This window comes from Cyclopterus lumpus, chromosome 18, assembly GCF_009769545.1.
Source record: "Cyclopterus lumpus isolate fCycLum1 chromosome 18, fCycLum1.pri, whole genome shotgun sequence".
Lineage (NCBI taxonomy): Eukaryota > Metazoa > Chordata > Actinopteri > Perciformes > Cyclopteridae > Cyclopterus > Cyclopterus lumpus.
The window spans coordinates 777,501-796,458 of NC_046983.1; the positions used below are offsets into that span (position 1 = coordinate 777,501).

Here is an 18,958-nt window from a genome sequence, read left to right on the forward strand (position 1 = left end):
GAGAGCAGGTGGGACACGAGCATCTCTCCTTCGCCTCCAGGATGAATAAGGCGGTGGTCGTGTTCGTGAGCAGCGAGGCTCGTGTGGTTAAACTAGTGGAGAGTGTTCATCAGAGACCTGTTCGTGCAGGTGTCTCCGCTGTCAACGCCCTCAACGCGCATCACCGTGTCCGGGGTTCCTCCGTTTATTCCCAACGACCTGCTGGAGAAAGAGCTGCGCAGGTTCGGACAGTTCGCTAGCGGGTTCAAGGCGGTGAGTCTGGGCTGTAAAGACCCCAAGCTGAGACACGTCCTGTCCCTCAGACGCAGGTCTTTATGTTTTTAGAGTCACCCACAGTCACTAGAGGTGTCCTTCAAGGTGAGGCACGGGGAAGGGTTATACCTGGTGTACGCGAGCTCGGGGCAGATGAAGTGTTTCGACTGTGGACAGGCGGGACATAAGCGCTTTGCGTGGCCGCAAAAGCAGCAGAAGAGCGCGGAGAAGCTCGCTGTGGACGCGCCGCTCCTCGTGGCCGGCCCCGGGGGCGTTGCGGGTCCCGTGGACGCGGCCGGTCCCGTGGACGCGGCCGGTCCCGTGGACGCGGCCGGTCCCGTGGACGCCGCCGGTCCCGTGGACGCCGCCGGTCCCGTGGACGCGGACGGTCCCGTGGACGCCGCCGGTCCCGTGGACGCCGCCGGTCCCGTGGACGCGGACGGTCCCGTGGACGCCGCCGGTCCCGTGGACGCCGCCGGTCCCGTGGACGCGGCCGGTCCCGTGGACGCCGCCGGTCCCGTGGACGCCGCCGGTCCCGTGGACGCGGACGGTCCCGTGGACGCCGCCGGTCCCGTGGACGCCGCCGGTCCCGTGGACGCGGACGGTCCCGTGGACGCCGCCGGTCCCGTGGACGCCGCCGGTCCCGTGGACGCGGACGGTCCCGTGGACGCCGCCGGTCCCGTGGACGCCGCCGGTCCCGTGGACGCCGCCGGTCCCGTGGACGCGGACGGTCCCGTGGACGCCGCCGGTCCCGTGGACGCCGCCGGTCCCGTGGACGCCGCCGGTCCCGTGGACGCCGCCGGTCCCGTGGACGCGGCCGGTCCCGTGGACGCCGCCGGTCCCGTGGACGCCGCCGGTCCCGTGGACGCCGCCGGTCCCGTGGACGCCGCCGGTCCCGTGGACGCCGCCGGTCCCGTGGACGCGGCCGGTCCCGTGGACGCCGCCGGTCCCGTGGACGCCGCCGGTCCCGTGGACGCCGCCGGTCCCGTGGACGCGGCCGGTCCCGTGGACGTGGCCGGTCCCGTGGACGCCGCCGGTCCCGTGGACGCCGCCGGTCCCGTGAACAGGGTCAATAAGGAGGTCTCTGTGGTTCAGGACCTCATTGCGTGTGGTCCCCGATGCAGCACCACAGTCAGGCTGTGATGAGGCAGCAGCAGTTTGTAGGTGGAGATGACAACAATCCTCCCTTCCTTCCTCCCTTCCTTCCTCCCTTCCTTCCTCCTTTCCTTCCTCCCTTCCTTCCTCCTTTCCTTCCTCCTTTCCTTCCTCCCTTCCTTCCTCCCTTCCTTCCTTCCTCCCTTCCTTCCTCCCTTCCTTCCTCCCTTCCTTCCTCCTTTCCTTCCTCCCTTCCTTCCTCCTTTCCTTCCTCCCTTCCTTCCTCCTTTCCTTCCTCCCTTCCTTCCTTCCTCCCTTCCTTCCTCCCTTCCTTCCCTTCCTCCTTTCCTTCCTCTCTTCCTTCCTCCTTTCCTTCCTCTCTTCCTTCCTCCTTTCCTTCCTCCTTTCCTTCCTCTCTTCCTTCCTCCTTTCCTTCCTCCCTTCCTTCCTCCTTTCCTTCCTCCCTTCCTTCCTTCCTTCCTCCTTTCCTTCCTCCTTTCCTTCCTTCCTCCTTTCCTTCCTCCCTTCCTTCCTTCCTTCCTCCTTTCCTTCCTCCCTTCCTTCCTCCCTTCCTTCCTCCTTTCCTCCCTTTCTTCCACTTATTTTCTCTCCATTTACATTCCTGTCCTCTTGTTATGGTTCATCTTCGCCATGGAAACCACCCGCACCTCACATATTGTTACCTTGTGTGTGTGTGTGTGTGTGTGTCTGTGTGTGTGTGTGTGTGTGTGTCTGTGTGTGTGTGTGTGTGTGTGTGTCTGAGTGTGTGTGTGTCTGTGTGTCTGTGTGGTATGAAGACCATTTGTAACACACACACACACACAGAGACACACACACCCACCTAAAGATAGCCGTCAGCTTGACCCGACCAGCCAGTGAAGAGCATTGTACACTCGGCCTCACACGAGCTGAACGTCCTGTTCACACCACGGCGTGCTGCCTTCACTGGCGGTGGGAAATATCGGTACCGGACGCCTCAAGCAGCATCTGTGTGTGTGTGTGTGTGTGTGTGTGTGTGTGTGTGTGTGTGTGTGTGTGTCAGACTTCAGAAAGGCATGTCAGACATTTGAAGTTAATGTCACTGTTCTTCTCATGGAGTCTGGTTACAGAGTACACGTCTGAGTATAAGTACTCACGTCTGAGTATAAGTACTCACGTCTGAGTATAAGTACACACGTCTGAGTATAAGTACTCACGTCTGAGTATAAGTACTCACGTCTGAGTATAAGTACACACGTCTGAGTATAAGTACTCACGTCTGAGTATAAGTACTCACGTCTGAGTATAAGTACACACGTCTGAGTATAAGTACACACGTCTGAGTATAAGTACTCACGTCTGAGTATAAGTACACACGTCTGAGTATAAGTACTCACGTCTGAGTATAAGTACACACGTCTGAGTATAAGTACTCACGTCTGAGTATAAGTACACACGTCTGAGTATAAGTACTCACGTCTGAGTATAAGTACACGTATAAGTACACACGTCTGAGTATAAGTACTCACGTCTGAGTATAAGTACACACGTCTGAGTATAAGTACTCACGTCTGAGTATAAGTACTCACGTCTGAGTATAAGTACACGTATAAGTACACACGTCTGAGTATAAGTACTCACGTCTGAGTATAAGTACACACGTCTGAGTATAAGTACACACGTCTGAGTATAAGTACTCACGTCTGAGTATAAGTACACGTATAAGTACACACGTCTGAGTATAAGTACACACGTCTGAGTATAAGTACTCACGTCTGAGTATAAGTACACACGTCTGAGTATAAGTACTCACGTCTGAGTATAAGTACACACGTCTGAGTATAAGTACTCACGTCTGAGTATAAGTACACGTATAAGTACACACGTCTGAGTATAAGTACTCACGTCTGAGTATAAGTACACACGTCTGAGTATAAGTACTCACGTCTGAGTATAAGTACTCACGTCTGAGTATAAGTACACGTATAAGTACACACGTCTGAGTATAAGTACTCACGTCTGAGTATAAGTACACACGTCTGAGTATAAGTACACACGTCTGAGTATAAGTACTCACGTCTGAGTATAAGTACACGTATAAGTACACACGTCTGAGTATAAGTACTCACGTCTGAGTATAAGTACACACGTCTGAGTATAAGTACTCACGTCTGAGTATAAGTACACACGTCTGAGTATAAGTACTCACGTCTGAGTATAAGTACTCACGTCTGTGTACTTATACTCATTTCAGTTTTCTGAGGAACCAAAAACAACCTGGAATTAGTGAAACAATGAGGAAGTCTGAGCTAAATGCTAAGCTAACTACCCCCTCCAGGCTCCTCCCGTTGCACACACACACACACACACACACACACACACACACACACACACACACACACACACACACACACACACACACACACACACACACACACACACACACACACACACACACACACACACACACACACACACACACACACACACACACACACACACACACACACACACACACACACACACACACACACACACACACACACACACACACACACACACACACACACACACACACACACGACAGCAAGGTTGCCTCTAAAAGTTTCTCATTCTTTGTGATAAAATCATATTTAAATACAATTATTATTATTAATAAATTGGAATGTTGATATTATTATTAATCTTTGATGTCCACCTTTTTTATATATATATATATATATATATATATATATATATATATACACACACATTTCTAAGACTTAATATTATGTTATTTTATAGTAACTTGTACTACTTTATATTATATTAAATAATATTTAAATGTTATAGTTTCCACGGTCCTCACATCTAAACAACCGACAAACTAACGGCGAGCAGACGGTCCCGGTCCCGGTCCGGGTCCCGGTCCCGGTCCGGGTCCGGGTCCCGGTCCGGGTCCGGGTCCCGGTCCGGGTCCGGGTCCCGGTCCGGGTCCCGGTCCGGGTCCGGGCCTGTCGGTACAGTCACACATTTGGGAAAGGGGGGGTTGGGGTTGAGGAAAAGTTCAAACACTCACGAGCGTCGTCTCCTCCGGTGCAACAAACTTTTCCCCGGTGATGACGTCACCGTCCGGTAGCTCTGACCGCCGGTAAACGAGGAGAAGTCGAGGCCCGCTACAGGGCGGAGAAGCACGGCACGAAACTCGGTAATCCGGTGGTTTGTCCGGTCCGGTGAGGGGGGGCGGGGGGCCGGGGGCACGTTACCGGTCAACCGGGTTTTAACGTGAAGTTTTAACGGAAAATGTAGTTTTAAAAACGGAAAAGAAAAAAAAAAAGAAGAAGCGAGAGGGGGGGGGGCAGAGAGGCTGGCCGGTGGCCTGGCCGCGCGGCGGGTGTGCGCGTGTGAATGCGAGCGCGTCCTCGTGACGGAGGAGCGCAGGAGCTGGGAGGGAGGGAGAGCCAATCAGGCCTCAGCGCTGGAGCTCGAGACGCTCCGCCCCGCCCCCTGCTCCTCCTCCGGTGGGCTGTCAGACAGAGGTCTCACTCTGACTGTTATTTACTGACGAAAACTATCAGCTGTACTATGTAACGAAGTACTAGTACCACACGTATATAAGTATAAATATCACACTTTAGAAATACTTGGTTAGAGCAAAAGTACTAAAATCACACTGTACAAAAACTCTAATACAGAAAAAGTACTAATTTCACCTTGAACAACTACTCTGTTAAATTAAAATAGCTAATAACACAATACTAAAGCCTCACTTTATGAATACTATGTTACAAGTAAAAGTACTAATGGTTTAAAAAACTGTTGGGCAGTTTAATCTATGACATACTATTCATATAATTCATAAAGCAACTAATCAGATAAAATATATGAACAGATGAAATCATAGTAAAAGGTAGCATGAGAATGAATGTACAAATACCTAACAACTGTACTTGAGTAAATGTAGTCAGTTATATTATATATTTATATCAGTACTATTCTGAAAGTAGCATAATGTGTATCCCGAGTAAATAATGTATGACCCACAGAAACTTCTTTTGTTCTGATGGAGGAAAACCTCTTCTCCAACACAACGATCTTTGTCACCATGCCCTCCCCTCTGACGTCGCGTTGGAACCGGAGACGCGCGCACACCGGAAGTCAAAGCAGCAGCCCCGGTGTTCAACAGAGCGAGCAACAGAGAGCGGTGACGTCACCACACGGGAACAGCTGATGAACCTCGTTTCATTCAAACTTGTGTCTCTAACTCGGTCTGGTCTGAACACACACACACACACACACACACACACACACACACACACAGACATACACACACACACACACATACACACATACACACTCACACACACACATACACACATACACACAGACACACACACAGACACACACAGACACACACACACACAGACACACACACACACACACACACAGACACACACACACACACACACAGACATACACACACACACACAGACATACATACACACACACACACACACACACACACAGACATACACACACACACACAGACATACATACACACACACACACACACACACACACAGACAGACATACACACACACACACACACGCACATACACACACACACTCACACATGTACACACACACACACACACACACACAGACATACAGACATACACACACACACACACACGCACATACACACACACATACACACATACACATGTACACACACACACACACACATACACACGCACACATGTACACACACATACACATACACACACATACACACTCACACATGTACACACACACACACACGCACACACACACACACACAGACATACAAACACACACGCACAAACACACACACATACACACGCACACATGTACACACACACACACATACACACATACACACTCACACATGTACACACACACACACACGCATACACACACACACACACGCACACATGTACACACACACACACATACACACTCACACATGTACACACACACATACACACACATACACACTCACACATGTACACACACACACACACGCATACACACACACACACACTCACACATGTACACACACACACACGCAACAGCTGATCTGAGATCATCGGCTCAGGTAAATATTATCTTATCACCTCAGTGTGTGTTTAGTCAAAACATCAGACATCACGAGGTGTGTGTGTGTGCATGTGTGTGTGTGTGTGTGTGTGTGTGTGTGTTTGAAGGGGTGGGTTCAGAAAACGCCTGGAAGTCAGGAAAGACACAGGTACATATAGTACCTTTTACTTTACTACATCTCAGAGGTACATGTAGTACTGTACTACATCTCAGAGGTACATGTAGTACTGTACTACTTCTCAGAGGTACATGTAGTAATGTACTACATATCAGAGGTACATGTAGTAATGTACTACATCTCAGAGGTACATGTAGTAATGTACTACATATCAGAGGTACATGTAGTAATGTACTACATATCAGAGGTACATGTAGTACTGTACTACATCTCAGAGGTACATGTAGTACTGTACTACATCTCAGAGGTACATGTAGTAATGTACTACATCTCAGAGGTACATGTAGTAATGTACTACATCTCAGAGGTACATGTAGTAATGTACTAGATCTCAGAGGTACATGTAGTAATGTACTAGATCTCAGAGGTACATGTAGTAATGTACTACATCTCAGAGGTACATGTAGTAATGTACTACATCTCAGAGGTACATGTAGTACTTTACTACATCTCAGAGGTACATGTAGTAATGTACTACATCTCAGAGGTACATGTAGTACTGTACTACATCTCAGAGGTACATGTAGTAATGTACTACATCTCAGAGGTACATGTAGTAATGTACTACATCTCAGAGGTACATGTAGTAATGTACTAGATCTCAGAGGTACATGTAGTAATGTACTACATCTCAGAGGTACATGTAGTAATGTACTACATCTCAGAGGTACATGTAGTACTGTACTAATTCTCAGAGGTACATGTAGTACTGTACTAATTCTCAGAGGTACATGTAGTACTGTACTAATTCTCAGAGGTACATGTAGTAATGTACTACATCTCAGAGGTACATGTAGTAATGTACTACATCTCAGAGGTACATGTAGTAATGTACTACATCTCAGAGGTACATGTAGTACTGTACTACTTCTCAGAGGTACATGTAGTACTGTACTACATCTCAGAGGTACATGTAGTAATGTACTACTTCTCAGAGGTACATGTAGTAATGTACTACTTCTCAGAGGTACATGTAGTAATGTACTACTTCTCAGAGGTACATGTAGTACTGTACTACATCTCAGAGGTACATGTAGTAATGTACTACATCTCAGAGGTACATGTAGTACTGTACTACTTCTCAGAGGTACATGTAGTACTGTAATACTTCTCAGAGGTACATGTAGTAATGTACTACTTCCCCTGAACCCTCAACAACATCAATCAGTCTTATGCTTTCAATAATTAATTTACTTTAGAAGAAAGCTATAAATATTTATTTTAATTGTAATACAATTAAATACATTTAAATCTTGTATGAACATCACGATTATGATGATGTTGTGTTTTAAGTTGTAGAAACAGGAAATAAGTGAAAACGACTGCAGACAGGGATCAGCCTCTGAGACCTTTTGGACCCTTAATGCACATGTTCTGCATTTCTACAGACTTCGACATCGCGTTGGTAAACACGGGGTAAACACGGGGTAAACACGGGGTAAACATGGGGTAAACACGGGGTAAACACGGGGTAAACACAGGGTAAACACGGGGTAAACACGGGGTAAACACGGGGTAAACATGGGGTAAACACGGGGTAAACACGGGGTAAACACAGGGTAAACACAGGGTAAACACGGGGTAAACACGGGGTAAACACAGGGTAAACACGGGGTAAACACGGGGTAAACACGGGGTAAACACAGGGTAAACACGGGGTAAACACGGGGTAAACACAGGGTAAACACAGGGTAAACACGGGGTAAACACAGGGTAAACACGGGGTAAACACGGGGTGAACATGGGGTAAACACAGGGTAAACACGGGGTAAACATGGGGTAAACACAGGGTAAACACAGGGTAAACACGGGGTAAACACGGGGTAAACACGGGGTAAACACAGGGTAAACACGGGGTAAACACGGGGTAAACACGGGGTAAACACGGGGTAAACACAGGGTAAACACAGGGTAAACACGGGGTAAACACGGGGTAAACATGGGGTAAACACAGGGTAAACACGGGGTAAACATGGGGTAAACACAGGGTAAACATGGGGTAAACACAGGGTAAACACGGGGTAAACATGGGGTAAACACAGGGTAAACACGGGGTAAACACGGGGTAAACACAGGGTAAACATGGGTAAACACAGGGTAAACATGGGGTAAACACGGGGTAAACATGGGGTAAACACGGTGTAAACATGGGGTAAACACGGTGTAAACATGGGGTAAACACAGGGTAAACATGGGGTAAACACAGGGTAAACATGGGTAAACATGGGGTAAACACAGGGTAAACATGGGGTAAACACAGGGTAAACATGGGGTAAACACAGGGTAAACATGGGTAAACACAGGGTAAACATGGGGTAAACACAGGGTAAACATGGGTAAACATGGGGTAAACACAGGGTAAACATGGGGTAAACACAGGGTAAACATGGGGTAAACACGGGGTAAACATGGGGTAAACACAGGGTAAACATGGGGTAAACACAGGGTAAACATGGGTAAACATGGGGTAAACACAGGGTAAACATGGGGTAAACACGGGGTAAACATGGGGTAAACACAGAGTAAACATGGGGTAAACACGGGGTAAACATGGGGTAAACACAGGGTAAACATGGGGTAAACACGGGGTAAACACGGGGTAAACATGGGGTAAACACAGGGTAAACATGGGGTAAACACGGGGTAAACACGGGGTAAACATGGGGTAAACATGGGGTAAACACGGGGTAAACATGGGGTAAACACAGGGTAAACATGGGGTAAACACAGGGTAAACATGGGGTAAACACAGGGTAAACACGGGGTAAACATGGGGTAAACACAGGGTAAACATGGGGTAAACACGGGGTAAACATGGGGTAAACACAGGGTAAACATGGGGTAAACACGGGGTAAACACGGGGTAAACATGGGGTAAACATGGGGTAAACACGGGGTAAACATGGGGTAAACATGGGGTAAACACAGGGTAAACATGGGGTAAACACAGGGTAAACATGGGGTAAACACAGGGTAAACACGGGGTAAACATGGGGTAAACACAGGGTAAACATGGGGTAAACACAGGGTAAACATGGGGTAAACACGGGGTAAACATGGGGTAAACACAGGGTAAACATGGGGTAAACACGGGGTAAACATGGGGTAAACACGGGGTAAACATGGGGTAAACACAGGGTAAACATGGGGTAAACACGGGGTAAACATGGGGTAAACACAGGGTAAACATGGGGTAAACACGGGGTAAACATGGGGTAAACACAGGGTAAACACAGGGTAAACATGGGGTAAACACAGGGTAAACATGGGGTAAACACGGGGTAAACATGGGGTAAACACAGGGTAAACATGGGGTAAACACAGGGTAAACATGGGTAAACATGGGGTAAACACAGGGTAAACATGGGGTAAACACGGGGTAAACATGGGGTAAACATGGGGTAAACACAGGGTAAACACGGGGTAAACATGGGGTAAACACGGGGTAAACATGGGGTAAACACAGGGTAAACATGGGGTAAACACGGGGTAAACACGGGGTAAACATGGGGTAAACATGGGGTAAACACGGGGTAAACATGGGGTAAACACAGGGTAAACACGGGGTAAACATGGGGTGAACATGGGGTAAACACGGGGTAAACATGGGGTAAACACGGGGTAAACATGGGATAAACACAGGGTAAACATGGGGTAAACACGGGGTAAACATGGGGTAAACACAGGGTAACCACGGGGTAACCACGGGGTAACCACGGGGTTAACATGGGGTTAACATGGGGTTAACACGGGGTAACCACAGGCTTAGGGGTTCAGGGTTCAGGCTTTGGGGTTCAGGCTTAGGGTTTCAGGGTTCAGGCTTTGGGGTTCAGGCTTAGGGGTTCAGGGTTCAGGCTTTGGGGTTCAGGCTTAGGGGTTCAGGGCTCAGGCTTTGGGGGGTCAGGCGTTGGTGTTCTTCCTGCTCACCAGAGTCACTTGGGGCCTCTTGGACCTCCTCAGGGACAAATGAGCGTCCCTCATGTGGCCCCTGAACGTCCCGGTGGCATAGTAATACAGCAGCGGGTTGACCACGCTGTTGGAGGCCGCCAGACACAGCGTCACCACCACCGCCCGCTGCAGCGCCACCGTGACCTCACAGTCCCACCCGCCGCACACGGCGTGCAGGTGCAGGGTTCGTATCACGTGGTAGGGCAGAAAGCAGAGCAGGAAGGTCGCCGTCACCATCGCGACCAGGCGCACTGAGCGCCGCCTGTTGCAACGGCGAGCGCCGCCATGGACGTCGAAGCGGGACGTCAGGTGACAGACGATCCGGCTGTAGCACACGATGATCGTGAGGAACGGGAGCAGGAAGCCGAAAGCCAACGCCACATAGTTTAAGATCAGGAGACGCCCCCAGGAGGGGCTAGATGGCTCGAAGCAACGAAGAGACCCCGCCCTGAAAGACAGAACCAATAGATAAACAACATTTTAGAAAATGTTTTAATTCTCTCCATTTAGAGATGAACTACTGGACCAAAGGGCTGCTAGTGACCCCCAGAGGCTGCAGAGGTCATTGCAGCCTCATGAAGTCAGAAGATTCATCTCCTCCATGAAGCCGGTACGAGGACACGATGGAATCATGGTCCTTAATACTTCATCTCTGAGGTACATATTGTACTCTTTACTACACCTCAGAGGTACATATAGTACCTTTTACTGTACTACACCTCAGAGATACTTCTTTCTTCAGATGTAAAGGGGCTGAACCTACAATCACTTCCTGTAAGTACTGCAGCTGAAGTATGAACTAGGTTCATATAAATGAAGTAGTTTATGGATATGAGATATTTGAGTGTGATTACGATCCGTTCTGTTGGCTTCAGGCTTCTTGTCGGTTTCACTCGTCGTCTTCTTGATTCTTCACGGATCATTTTGTTGGTTCATAAAAATAAAGCAACAAACTGCGTAAAGACCTTCGTGCTCGACGCAGTAGAAGCTGAAAGGCTCGAGCTGCCCCGGAGACGGCCCTAAGGGGCCTTGAAATACGAAGGGTTGATTCTCTGGGGAGCTTCAGGCTAAAAATAACCTGAAGAAGTAAACGTCCGTCCCTTTAGAGGCAAAACTCCAAACCAGAAGAATGGAGCGGCTCAGAAGCTGCAGAGAGGTGATGTAATGAGTTCTGAGGAAGATGGAGATAAATACAGCTGCAGTGCGTGTGTCACTTTAAGCCTGTTTCTAAGCCTCTGGAACTCATGCAGGACCAGCCATGCTGCTCTTCTACGTGATGGATGACCTCGCAGTCTTTAACCTGCATTTACTTTATCAGGTTTAGAATTATTAAACTAATTAAAAATCATTTTGTACTTATTCTTTTAAACGTATAAATATAATTTAAGCATGAAAAATTAAATTAAATTACATAAAAAAAGGTACTTTAAAAAAAAGAAATGTTAAGAGTAAATAATTTTAATAAAAAGTTAAGTCATACTGTATTAACATATATAACATAATAGAACATATATGATTAATGACATAAATGTAAGAAATTATAAAATAAAAGATAAAAAAAAACAAGAAATAAAGTTAAAAAAAACTATAACAAATAATAAAATGTGTAATAATAGTAAAAAAGTAATTCAAGATAAAGAAAAATAATAATAAAACCTTCCATCTCACCTGTCCGTCACCCCATTATTGAACAAGAAGGGGACAGAAGACACGCCCACAAACAGCCAGACTCCCAGACAGACCAATAAGGTTCGAGGGGGCGTGACCAGATCTCGGTGACGTAATGGGTGGTTCACGGCGAGCCAACGGAGCACGCTCAGTAGAGTGAGGAAGAGGATGCTGAGGAGGAAGAGAGGCTCCACTTATTATCCTGTGTGTGTGTGTGTGTGTGTGTGTCTGTTTACATGTGTGAGTGTGTGTGTGTGTCTGTTTACGTGTGTGTGTGTGTGTGTCTGTTTACGTGTGTGTGTGTCTGTTTACGTGTGTGTGTGTCTGTTTACGTGTGCGTGTGTCTGTTTACATGTGTGAGTGTGTGTGTGTGTGTGCGTGTGTCTGTTTACATGTGTGAGTGTGTGTGTGTCTGTTTACATGTGTGAGTGTGTGTGTGTCTGTTTACATGTGTGAGTGTGTGTCTGTGTGCACGTGTTACCTCGTGTACAGGTTGAGGTAGAAGCCGTAGACGCACAGTCGGCACAGCCAATCAGGGAAGTCCCAAACCCCGCCCCTGAAGTAATAAGCCAATCGCAGTGGAAGGGTAAGGGAGAAGCTCCCGTCTGATAGGGCGAGGTTCATCATGACCACGTAGGAGGCGGAGCTTCTTGGGAGGAAACGTGAAGATCACAATTTTACATTCTGTGACAAAAATTAAATAAAAAAAATGTAATGTTTAAATGTTACATTTTCTTTGATTTACAAAAAATCTACAAAGATAATGTTTACAAAAATGTGATTACGTTTTTTACATTAACAAAATAAACAAATACAAGCTACGTTAGAAGATAAAACAATAGTAGTCAAAAAAAATAGTTTGAAGAAATAATAAGTCTACTAAATTATAAAGACCTCACAAAGATAGAGATACATGTTTGTATGTTTTGATGATAAAGGGTTAATAATGAATGGAAGTCAATGGAAGGACCTCACAAAGACAGAGATACATGTTTGTATGTTTTGATGATAAAGGGTTAATAATGAATGAAAGTCAATGGAAGGACCTCACAAAGACAGAGATACATGTTTGTATGTTTTGATGATAAAGGGTTAATAATGAATGGAAGTCAATGGAAGGACCTCACAAAGACAGAGATACATGTTTGTATGTTTTGATGATAAAGGGTTAATAATGAATGAAAGTCAATGGAAGGACCTCACAAAGACAGAGATACATGTTTGTATGTTTTGATGATAAAGGGTTAATAATGAATGGAAGTCAATGGAAGGACCTCACAAAGACAGAGATACAGACCTGCGGCTCTTCTGCAGGAAAAAGACGGCCAGCGCTCCGATGTTACAAACCATCGCCACAGGAAACAGCAGCAGGTAGGTGATGGTGTAGGCGCTGTACTTGAACGCATCGTCGTCGTGAAAACACGCCACCAGTAAATCCATGTGCACCGAGGAGTTGTTGCAGACGGTGGCCATGGCAGCGTTTAGCAGGCTGACTACAAGAACCCAGTATAGCACTGAATTAATATAAATACACATCAGTTATTGGAGAACTATATAAATAATACCTGACTTATTAAGACTCAGAAAGCAACGGTACTTGAACGCAACACAGACCAAAACCACAGGACCAGGAAACTCATGTCTGTGTGTGTGTGTGTGTGTGTGTGCGTGTGTGTGCGTGTGTGTGCGTGTGTGTGTGTGTGTGTGCGTGCGTGCGTGTGTGTGTGTGTGTGTGTGTGTGGAATGTAAACCAAGTCAAACCAGCACGACGGTTTAAACAAAGCTGTTTTGTGTACTCTGATATAAAATATCAAGTAGAATATGTGGAAGCTGCTGTATTTAAACATATAATATATGTGATAAAAGTTATTGATCATGTTATTGATCATGTTATGGATCATGTTATGGATCATGTTATGGCTAAACCGACACAAACAGAACATGAAGCAGCATGTGAACACGGTTTATGTAGAAATACCACAGAAACGACTCCCAACACGTACAAGCACTCAGAGCCGCGACCTTTGACCTCCTCCCGACTGGTGTTTACATACTCGTGATGTTCCACCTCAGCGAGCCACGAGTGGAAAATAAAGTCCAAAAGAAGTTGCTTCCTTCAGGAGGAACACGGCGACGCTTAGTTTCTGCTCGTTAAACTGACAAAAGTATTTCAGAAAGTACTTCAGAAAGTACTTCAGAAAGTACTTCTCTTCTAACACACTAATAATATTTACAAAACGTGGAGAAAATCTGAGCCGAATGTTTAGAATCAAAGAAGACCGTTGAAACGATACATTAAGTTGTTGTTGTTATTGTTATTACTTTTTTAATTATTATTTTAATATTTTAATTACTTTTTAAAAATTATTACTTTTATTCTTATTCTTATTTTTATTCTTATATTATTATTATTATTATTATTGTTAATGCAGCTTAAGAATTTAAGGACATTTTCTTTTCACAAGAAAAATCACTTCCGTTATCTTCATCATCATTGTTATCTTCATCATCATCGTTTTGTTCTTTGATCTTTTAACATTAAAGTCTCTCCAACGTTTTATTGAGCAGTTTGTGATATTTAAGTTTCAGCTCTTCGGTGTTTTTAACAGGAACTCTTGTTCCTTCAGTTTAGATTCAGAGGAAACAAGCTAACGACCTTGTAGACGACCTCTAAGAAAGAAAGAGATCTGAACCTGAACGCGTCTTCAAAGACTCACCGTTCATCATCGACCGTCTGCTGCTGATCCTCAGAGCTCAGTGAGCCCCATGTGGGAGTGTTAGAGTTCCTTGGAACACACACACACACCACACACACACACACACACACACACACACACACACACACACACACACACACACACACCCTGTCCCATGTCCCACCCACAGACCGACGGTCTGGTGGAGCGTCTGAATAACACTTTAAAGTCCATGATCCGTAAATGTATTAATGACAATGAACGTAATTGGGATAAATGGCTTCCACGGGATTCTCTCCCTTTGAACTGTTGTCGGGCAGGACTCTGCGGGGGGTGCTCGACCTCATTAAAGAAAACTGGAAGGAGGGGCCGAGCACCAGTAAAAGTGAGATCCAATACGTCCTGGACCCGTAAGCAAAGCTCCACACGCTGGGTAGGATGTCACGTGATAATTGGCTCCAGTCCCAGGAGCGTCAACAGCGGCTGTACGACAGAGGGGCCAGGCTGAGACAATTCACACCGGGAGAGAAGGTACTTGTATTGCTTCCTTCTTCCAGCTCCAAACTCCTCGCCAAGTGGCAAAAGCCCTTTGTGGTCACACGGCGAGTGGGGGATGTTGACTAAAAGCATGGAGGGTGTTTCTCTGGTGTCTGCGGTATGAGCTGGGGCCTGGGGTCTCAAAATCCACCAATCCGGCCTCGCTCCTTTGTGAAGACCATCTCTCTGGGACCCAGAGAACAGACATTGCCCAGTTGCAAGAGCGGTTTTCTGACGTGTTCTCTCTCCTGCCAGGACGCACAAACCTCATCATGCACCAGATTGAGACTCCTCCGGGCGTGACGGTGCGGTTGCGGCCCTACCGGTTACCTGAACACAAGAGAAAAGTGGTTCAGAGGGAATTAGCGGCCATGCTGGAGATGGGGGTAATAGAAGAGTCACACAGTGCCTGGTGTAGCCCCATCCTTCTTGTCGTCAAGAAGGATGGGTCTATACGGTTCTGTGTGGACTATCGCAGGGTGAATGATGTGTCACGGTTCGATGCTTACCCGATGCCCCGGGTCGACGAACTCCTGGACTGGGCACTGCGCGTTTCTTTACAACCCTGGATTTAACCAAGGGCTACTGGCCGATTCCTCTGTCGCCAGAGTCCAAGGAAAAGACGGCCTTCTCCACTCCGTTTGGTTTGTACCAAATCACCACGCTTCCCTTTGGGTTGTTCGGGGCCACGTTTCAACGCCTCGCTCTATCTATAGACCTGAACCAGCCCTATCTATAGACCTGAACCAGCCCTATCTATAGACCTGAACCAGCCCTAACTATAGACCTGAACCAGCCCTAAATATAGACCTGAACCAGCCCTAACTATAGACCTGAACCAGCCCTAACTATAGACCTGAACCAGCCCTATCTATAGACCTGAACCAGCCCTAACTATAGACCTGAACCAGCCCTAAATATAGACCTGAACCAGCCCTAAATATAGACCTGAACCAGCCCTATCTATAGACCTGAACCAGCCCTAACTATAGACCTGAACCAGCCCTAACTATAGACCTGAACCAGCTCTATCTATAGACCTGAACCAGCCCTATCTATAGACCTGAACCAGCCCTAACTATAGACCTGAACCAGCCCTAAATATAGACCTGAACCAGCCCTAAATATAGACCTGAACCAGCTCTATCTATATACCTGAACCAGCCCTATCTATAGACCTGAACCAGCCCTAACTATAGACCTGAACCAGCCCTAAATATAGACCTGAACCAGCCCTATCTATAGACCTGAACCAGCCCTAACTATAGACCTGAACCAGCCCTATCTATAGACCTGAACCAGCCCTAACTATAGACCTGAACCAGCCCTAAATATAGACCTGAACCAGCCCTAAATATAGACCTGAACCAGCCCTATCTATAGACCTGAACCAGCCCTATCTATAGACCTGAACCAGCCCTAACTATAGACCTGAACCAGCCCTAACTATAGACCTGAACCAGCCCTAACTATAGACCTGAACCAGCCCTAACTATAGACCTGAACCAGCCCTAAATATAGACCTGAACCAGCCCTAAATATAGACCTGAACCAGCCCTAAATATAGACCTGAACCAGCCCTAAATATAGACCTGAACCAGCCCTATCTATAGACCTGAACCAGCCCTAACTATAGACCTGAACCAGCCCTAACTATAGACCTGAATGTATTTAAGCGTAAATCTTCTGAATACTTGTACTGCAGTATTGTAATGTGTGTACTTCCAGAGAGGCATCCGGCTGCAGTGAGACGACCAGAAGACGTCACTTATGGACAAATATTCATCGGAGACGTCCAATCGACCCGGACGAGAGGTACAGATACTCTTTAAACCACGCTAGTTGTTAGCCGCTAGTCTTTATGCTAAGCTAAGCTAACCACATCCTGAGCTATTGATCTTCTCTTGTCACTCAGAAAGAAGAAGAGCATTTCAACTTTAAATAGATTTGGGTTTGAGATCTCTAAACCAGTTGTGAAAACAGATGAATTACTACATTGTTTTTCATTTAAATGGATTACCACATATCAGTGTAAAGCTAATATTGCAATTCAATCTGCTCTATGACGTCACACTTTGTTTATTACTGCTGTAATAAACATCAAAGAGGTTGTCTCTAACACGTTTGAATAAATCACTTTGCTTAAAGAAATGTGCTTGTGCAAGTACAAATACAGCTAGTGACTTTATATATTATATTCTGGTCCAGGTTCTGGTTCTGGTCCAGGTTCATCTCACGGCTAGACTACTGTAACTCCTCCTTCAGGTCTACCTGCTAATGTCATTCGACCTCTACAGCTCATCCAGAATGCAGCTGCTGGACTGGTCTTCAACCTAAATTTACCCACAATCCTCTGCTCCTCCTGTAGACCTTCACTGGTTACCGGGACATGGTCTAACCTCACACCAGGACATGGTCTAACCTCACACCCAGGACATGGTCTAACCTCACACCAGGACATGGTCTAACCTCACACCCAGGACATGGTCTAACCTCACATCCAGGACATGGTCTAACCTCACACCCAGGACATGGTCTAACCTCACACCCAGGACATGGTCTAACCTCACACCCAGGACATGGTCTAACCTCACACCCAGGACATGGTCTAACTTACACCCAGGACATGGTCTAACCTCACACCCAGGACATGGTCTAACCTCACACCCAGGACATGGTCTAACTTACACCCAGGACATGGTCTAACCTCACACCCAGGACATGGTCTAACCTCACACCAGGACATGGTCTAACCTCACACCCAGGACATGGTCTAACCTCACACCAGGACATGGTCTAACCTCACACCCAGGACATGGTCTAACCTCACACTCAGGACATGGTCTAACCTCACACCCAGGACATGGTCTAACCTCACACCCAGGACATGGTCTAACCTCACACCAGGACATGGTCTAACCTCACACCAGGACATGGTCTAACCTCACACCCAGGACATGGTCTAACCTCACACCCAGGACGTGGTCTAACCTTACATCCAGGACGTGGTCTAACCTCACACCCAGGACATGGTCTAACCTCACACCCAGGACATGGTCTAACCTCACACCCAGGACATGGTCTAACCTCACACCCAGGACATGGTCTAACCTCACATCCAGGACATGGTCTAACCTCACACCCAGGACATGGTCTAACCTCACACCCAGGACATGGTCTAACCTCACATCCAGGACATGGTCTAACCTCACACCCAGGACATGGTCTAACCTCACACCCAGGACATGGTCTAACCTCACATCCAGGACATGGTCTAACCTCACACCCAGGACATGGTCTAACCTCACACCCAGGACGTGGTCTAACCTTACATCCAGGACGTGGTCTAACCTCACACCCAGGACATGGTCTAACCTCACACCCAGGACAAACCTCACATCCAGGACATGGTCTAACCTCACACCCAGGACATGGTCTAACCTCACACCCAGGACATGGTCTAACCTCACACCCAGGACAAACCTCA

The 18,958-nt window shown here is 47.0% G+C and overlaps 2 protein-coding genes across 2 annotated transcripts in view; both read right to left on the reverse strand.

Moving 5' to 3' along the window:
- The window catches only part of LOC117747910 (kinesin-like protein KIF1C), a 25,035-nt gene extending 20,326 nt beyond the window's left edge, over positions 1 to 4,709 (reverse strand). Inside the window, 1 exon segment of the mRNA XM_034557415.1 lies at positions 4,385 to 4,709. The gene's annotated coding sequence lies outside the window, so the exon portion shown is untranslated.
- Positions 4,710 to 10,334: 5,625 nt separating this feature from the next.
- LOC117748078 (cysteinyl leukotriene receptor 1-like) lies at positions 10,335 to 13,153 on the reverse strand. The gene is made up of 5 exons (XM_034557701.1): positions 13,138 to 13,153; positions 12,984 to 12,990; positions 12,720 to 12,887; positions 12,239 to 12,409; positions 10,335 to 11,018 (listed from the first exon to the last, which is right to left on the reverse strand). The coding sequence occupies exons 1-5, from the start codon at positions 13,151 to 13,153 to the stop codon at positions 10,523 to 10,525; spliced, it is 858 nt and encodes a 285-aa protein (XP_034413592.1). The 3' UTR covers positions 10,335 to 10,522.
- Between the last annotated feature and the right edge of the window lie 5,805 nt (positions 13,154 to 18,958).

What these genes read in the sequence shown, in the direction of transcription:
- LOC117748078 (XM_034557701.1), bottom strand. An exon ending in TACCTCAACCTGTACACGAG is followed by an intron (nt 12,410 to 12,719) that starts GTAACACGTGCA and finishes CTTCCTCCTCAG; the next exon opens with CATCCTCTTCCTCACTCTAC. An exon ending in AATAATGGGGTGACGGACAG is followed by an intron (nt 11,019 to 12,238) that starts GTGAGATGGAAG and finishes TCTGTCTTTCAG; the next exon opens with GGCGGGGTCTCTTCGTTGCT.